The sequence below is a fragment of the Lynx rufus genome, unplaced genomic scaffold (assembly GCF_022079265.1).
Source record: "Lynx rufus isolate CCGP_SWC_20201006 ecotype Redwood Valley unplaced genomic scaffold, mLynRuf1.p SCAF_12, whole genome shotgun sequence".
NCBI classification, from domain to species: Eukaryota; Metazoa; Chordata; class Mammalia; order Carnivora; family Felidae; genus Lynx; species Lynx rufus.
In genome coordinates this window covers 5,705,328-5,711,916 of record NW_025814826.1, presented here as the reverse complement: position 1 = coordinate 5,711,916, position 6,589 = coordinate 5,705,328, and the positions used below count along the sequence as shown (strand labels likewise).

The window sequence follows — 6,589 nt, the reverse complement described above, 5'->3', positions numbered from 1 at the left end:
GAAATCATGAAGTCTAATGTCAAATTTTATATCACATAATTGAACATTAGAAAAACTGACTTGGCTAAATACTCAAAGCAAGTTTTTGTCAGGGTGAAGAAGAAAGCCTATGTCTGCTGATTGTTATACTCATTCCTCTATGTCAAGCACCTTTCTAGATGAACTACACACAATCATTCAACACCGCACCAGGAGTGTTTGCAAGTAGCATTTCAAAGCAGGATTTCAATCCTTTAGCAAATGCTATTTCAGTGCCTGTTCCATTTCAAGTTTTGTCCTTTTCCTTGGTTTTGTTTGTGTTGTAATCACTCGGATCCCACTGACAACCTGATAATCTTGTGTTTGTTGGTGATCTAAATATAACCATCAGGAAATATTGCTTCACATTTGAATTTAATGGCTTTTGAAAAGAAAACATTTGTTTCTGTGTTTGTGTGGGGAGATTTACACCTACTTTTCTGTAATTCTGAATGAAGATGCATACACATATCAAAGTATCCTCTCTCAGTGTCTAGTTAAGAAAACTCTTAGGTATTTTCCAATCTTTACCAACAACTGTCTACTCTGGAAACTATTGGGTTTTGACCGTGGTTGTATTTTCAGTACAAAATAGCTTACAAAAAACTTTTTACAGACAAGAGGGAAAATGGTCAAGTGGAGTTTTCACATGAGAACCAATTTCCCAAACTAAATTACACTACAATGGCCCATGGATGCTAGAAGTTCTGCTTTCAAGTTGTCACATAGAGTAAAACAAAATATAAATTTAAAAAACCATGCCAGGAATACATGTTCTGTACTCTTCAGAAGCAGCTTTTGAGCTTCTACTTGGCTGAAGGAATATATTCATGCTTCCAAATATTCTACATTTTAATGGGCTTTGTGCATAGAAGCTCATTTAATCCTCACCCCGACCACACAGACGGACGTCATCATCCCCGCTTTACAGTAACCACAGTCCAGAGATATTGAGGAATTTGTCCAAGGTCACGTGACCATTGAGTGATAGAGCTGAGATTTTTCCCTCCCGGAGCTTTGTGCTAGAGTCTGTGTTTCTACCTTCTCTCCTACAATGCCCTTCCACTAAGACTGGAGGTGAGTTGTCCTAGAACTAGTCACCCAAATCAGGATCCTTCTGCGTAAAAGTGGCACTGAAATAATGACACTGGGACAAGCTGTGTACACAGAGCTTCTCCCAGGGGAACTGGACCGTGGGAGCACCTTAACCTGAACTTATTATTCAATAAAATTAATCCTTGTTTACAGCTTTCATCTTATTTTGAATATAAATGTTATGCTTGTCACCACATTGGCTTATATATCTATTGTTTCATCCACTAGATAAAACACTCTCGAGGTCAGAGAGTACTTTTATCATAACTTTACCTCCAAGACAATGATTATTTGTAGAATAAATGAATTGACATATTTATTTAGTGTCAATAGGGAACTGAATATCTGAATGGAATATCTTCCATTGCATTTCTTTACTGATCATCAGATAATTGGCAACAAAGACCAGTGGAGAGATGCCAAGGAAGGTATAGCCTGTATTTTACACAGCATCAGATGTCAAAGTAAATCAGGGAACAGAGGGTCTGAAGCCTGGGGGTTGACCATCTGACCAAATGGTTAGAGGTCTTTGTCCCTGTGTCTCTGTGTCATTTTCTACAAAATAAGGACAGCACTTATTGGTCCTGCATTGCAGTTGCTGACGGAAGACAATGAAATTCTGCATTTATATCAACTCTGTCTTGCCCTAAAGAATTGTCTGTTGATCATGACAACATGTTTCTGAAAGCTCTTCAAAACAGTGCATTATACATCTAATGAAAATGAATGGGATGATTTTATCATTAAGTTTCTTTTTTTTTTTTTTTTTTTCTGAGAGAAAATTTGTTTATTGTTCTGATTTACTGAAACTTAAAATATACCATCAAATTACCCAGGAAAATCCAGGTAGCAGAAATACTTAACACATTCCTTCCGGAGGTCTCAAACAAGTTCTGAAAGGCCACAGAATGATATGTATAGACTACGCCAATAGACCCCTTCTATAAGCGCAGAAGCGAGCTCTGTGGTGTGGAGGTGACACCCCCCCCAGCATGACCGCGAAGGTGCCCAAGGCCAAGTGTGAGCATTACCGGACGTTCCAAGTCACCTGATGGATCGACCCCAGTTCAGTTTCAGACCAGACGCAGCACATGACGTATGCACCTGGAGGGATACGCTCAGTGTGTGTGTGCAGGGGACAGCCATGTGGTGGGGGGAGGCTGACTCAGCCACATCGATAAGGAAGGTCAGATGTCTGCCGTTGTCGGTAACACAGAAACATACACAGTCTTCATGTTCAAAGTCTTCATGGGGATTTCTTCTGTAATTTCATCTGTCTGAGCCTCATTCAGAAACAACTTGAGCTTCCTGCTGCGAAGGCCAAACACCTTGGCTGCTTCATACAGGAGGCCCTGGTGGGTGAGTCCGTTCTGCCCAGGGGGGTTTTCCAGCAGGAGCGTGCCCACGGTTCCCTTCACACACTCTTGCGGGCCTGAGTTCAGGAGCTGCAGGTTGATGTAGCGGCAGAGGGCGGAGCCGGGGCCGTCCACCACGGCGGGAGCAGAGCCTGCTGCCACGCGGAGTGTTTTTCCACTAAGACTCAGTAAGTCAGTTTGGTTTCGTATTTCTGTTTCACCATGGAGGACAGCCAGCTCTGTATTTTTTACACCAAAAATGCTAGTAATGACACTCTTCAGCTTTAAAAGGTCCAGCCTGTTGTCGCCTTTTGGATTTTCCAGAAGCAATACTCCACCTTGCTCTCTGCCATTTGTACAAATGTTAAGATTGACATATGCACAAGCAGGCCCAGGCGGGGATGATCCTCTGGTGAGTGTAATTTCCAGGTCAGATCCCTTTAACTGTGTTTTTTCTTGAATAAGGATGTTATCTGATAATGGAACTGGGTATGGTTTCAAGGGAGCCTTTATGGTGGCAAATATAAACTCCGTGTGGCTTTCGATAACATTATTCAGATACTTTCCTTCAGACTTAGCTTTATAGTAAACTGTTATTTCATCAGTCGGAACCAGATTGCACTTTTTGCGAAGTTTCTGGATGCGATTGATGACCTCCCGAGCCACTCCTTCATCCACCATGGACTGTTCGGGGGTGACGTCTAAGAGAACCAAAGCCTGGGCATCTGAGTGCGCTTCGTACTGTGTTGTCCCTCCTGCTGTCTGGTCAAAGGTGTACATGAGGCGGATGTCCTCTTCATGCAGCTCATGACCTTCGACAACAATGGTCCCAGTCTCCTGGAAACGCTCTAGCTCCTCGCTGCTTAGTTGCTTGATGGCCGTCATCACCGCCCTGAAGGCTCCCTTCAGCCGCTTGCCCAGGACCATGTGGTCAGGTTCTGCCCTTAGGCGAATGCCATACTTGTTTTTATCTGTAGACAGTGTAACTTTGCGAACATTCAACTCCTCAATGATATACTTCTCCAGAGATTTGATCTCATTGAGAGCTTCTGGATCCTGGTGGATAACCACAATTTCTTTCAAAGGATACTTTATCGGAATGGTTTTGCGGTCTCGAATCACTCGCCCAAGCTCAATCACAGACTGCATCCGAGAGACCGCGCTCTCTGTGTTCTTGTCAATCAGCTCCTCCCGAACGTGGGGCAGCATGAGGTAGTGGATGCTGAGTGTGTCCTTGTCCTGGACAGAACCGGGGTCAATCAGCAGCTTTAGATTCTGGTACATCAATTCGGTAAGAAAAGGTGTATAGGGGGCCATGAGCCTGCACAGAGACAGCAGAACACTGAACAAGGTCTCCAGGGCCATGACACAGTCCTCCACCCCGTTTTCGCCCTTCAACCTTCTGCGGTTCATCCGGACGTACCAGTTGGTTAGGACATCCACGAACTTGACCAGGCGAGGCACTACAGTATAGAGCCTGTAAGCTGCCATTTCGGTCTCAAAGAACCCAACCAGCGACTGCATGCAGGATAGGACCCAGCGGTCTGTCACGTTGGCACTTTCTTTAACCGTGTTCTCATTGTACAGGAACTCCATTTCTTCCTCCTTCTGCAGCCTCAGCACGTTCTGGATGAAGAAGCGATAGGCGTTGTACCACGGGAGCAGCACGTCCTTCAAGACATCACGCACACCCTCCTCCTTAAAGCGGAGGTTTTCTGCTCTCACCACAGGGGAGTTGATCAGATATAATCTGAGGGCGTCAGCACCATATTTATGGATGATTGAAAGTGGATCCGGATAATTCTTTTTTCGCTTGCTCATTTTTTGGCCATCACTGGCCAGGACGAGCCCGTTCACAATCACGTTCCTGAAAGGCGGCTGTCCGAAGAGAGCCGTGGCCAGCACCAGCAGGGTGTAAAACCATCCTCTGGTTTGGTCAATGCCTTCGGCAATGAAGTCTGCAGGAAATGCATCATCAAACTCCCTCTTGTTTTCAAATGGATAATGAACTTGAGCATAGGGCATGCTGCCACTCTCGAACCAACAGTCAAACACCTCAGAGATACGACGCAACACCCCCTTCCCACAACGGGAAGGGATGGTCAGATGGTCAATGCTCTCTCTGTGGAGATCAGAGACCTTCGCTCCTGACAGTTCTTCAAGCTCTGCCATTGATCCAATGCATACTACCTCCTCGAAGTCATCACTGACCCACAGGGGGATAGGGGTGCCCCAGTATCTGTTTCTGGAAATTGCCCAGTCACGTGCATCTTTCAGCCAATTTCCAAATCGCTTTTCTCGCACAAACTCTGGGACCCAGTAACACAGGTCATTGTTCTTCAACAGCTGGTCCACCATGTGCTCCACCCGTACGAACCAGCTAGGCACTGCTTTGTAAATGAGGGGGGTGTCTGACCTCCAGCAGAAAGGGTAGCTGTGAGTAAAGGTGCTAGCAACAAGAAGTCGGCCTTTTTCTTTCAGGGTCCTGATGATGTTTTTGTCAGCATCCTTCACATACTGTCCTGTGAAATCTGTCACTTCTGCTGTGAAACAGCCTGAAGCATCCACAGGGCAAACAGGAGGAGAGTCTTTCTGAATGATGCTGAAGTCCATACAGACCCGATAGTCATCAGCACCAAAGTACGGAACCTGGTGCACCACTCCAGTGCCCTCCTCCTCCCGCACGTAGCTGTCGGTGAGCACTGTGAAAGCGCCATTCTCCTTGCACTGCACAAAATAGTCAAACAGGGGCCTGTACTTCTTGCCTTTGAGACAGGAACCAGGAAATCTTTCAAGGACTTCATAGTCAGTTTCCAGTTTATACAGGGCTGGTAATCTGGCTTCCATTAAAATGAGCAATTTTCCTCTGATGACATCTTTAATCTTCACGTACTGCATATCTGGATTAACACACAGGGCAAGGTTACTCGGGAGAGTCCAGGGAGTGGTTGTCCAAGCCACCAAAGACACATTTTCATCTTCCTCCAAAGGGAAAGTTACAAACACTGAAGGGTCTTGTACATCCTTGTAGTTCTGGTGAGACTCGAAGTTGGAGAGTGGAGTGTTGCATGCGGTGGAGAAGGGCATGACTTTCACACCTCTGTACACAAGGCCCTTATCATAGAGCTGTTTGAAGACCCACCTGTCCCACTTGGACGTCAGGATGCACTGGTGGGAACCCTTAATACTGCCTTTAGGTATAGTTTTTATAGTCCAATTCCAGACAGATTCCATGAATTGTGGGTACAGAGTTTTGTAGTCATTGTCAAAGTCAATCCATCGGCCAAGTCTGGTAACAGTAGACTTCCACTCAGTGGAATATCTCATCACAATTGCTCGGCACTGATTGTTATACTCTACGATCCCCATTTTGGCTACATCCTCTGGTCCTCTGATCCCCAGTGTCTTATCAATTTCATATTCCACAGGTAAGCCGTGACAATCCCATCCAAACCTTCTGTCAACGTGAAATCCACTCTGGTGAGCATATCTGGTAACTATATCTTTAATTGTCCCTGCAAGTATATGTCCATAGTGAGGCAGTCCAGTTGCAAAAGGAGGCCCATCATAGAACGTAAATTTTGGCTTGTGTTTTGACTGCTTTAAGCATTCCTGAACACAATTAAATTCGGACCAGAACTGCAAGATTTTTTCTTCTTCAGCAGGAAAATTGATGTTTTCTGGAACTTGCTGAACCATTTTGTTGCTGAAGGGCCCGCGAGCAGGCGCGCCACGGAAAGAGCCGCCTATCATTAAGTTTCAATGGTACTTCATTAATAGAGTGAAGTTGAGCATGCTTTTTATGTATGAACAAAGCAAAGTCACATCAGAAATTCTTGGGTGCATAGGTGAGAGAAAAGCCAAATTGGAATGTTCAGAACATGGTTGGATAAAGGGAAATGTTCTGAATCCTCAGCACTTCTCAAAGAGGTGTAGGCAGCTTACAGACTTTCTGAGATAGACAGTAGGTAAATGTCTTATGAAGGAATGTTGATTATGCAACTCAGGAAGGGTCTTTAGGATAGGATGACAAGAGTCTAGGTTTTTTTTATTTGATTAAAACCACACTCAGAATTATGTGTGTCTGTTCGTTCATCTTCATTTGTTTTCTTGCTATTACT

General features: G+C 44.8%; 1 protein-coding gene across 1 annotated transcript; it reads right to left on the bottom strand.

The window, feature by feature from the left end:
* Nucleotides 1-1,882: 1,882 nt before the first annotated feature.
* LOC124507638 (isoleucine--tRNA ligase, cytoplasmic-like) lies at nt 1,883-6,196 on the bottom strand. The gene is made up of 2 exons (XM_047073917.1): nt 5,689-6,196; nt 1,883-5,610 (listed from the first exon to the last, which is right to left on the bottom strand). Exons 1-2 carry the CDS (start codon nt 6,165-6,167, stop codon nt 2,301-2,303), a joined length of 3,789 nt encoding a protein of 1,262 aa, XP_046929873.1. The 5' UTR covers nt 6,168-6,196; the 3' UTR covers nt 1,883-2,300.
* Nucleotides 6,197-6,589: the final 393 nt, after the last annotated feature.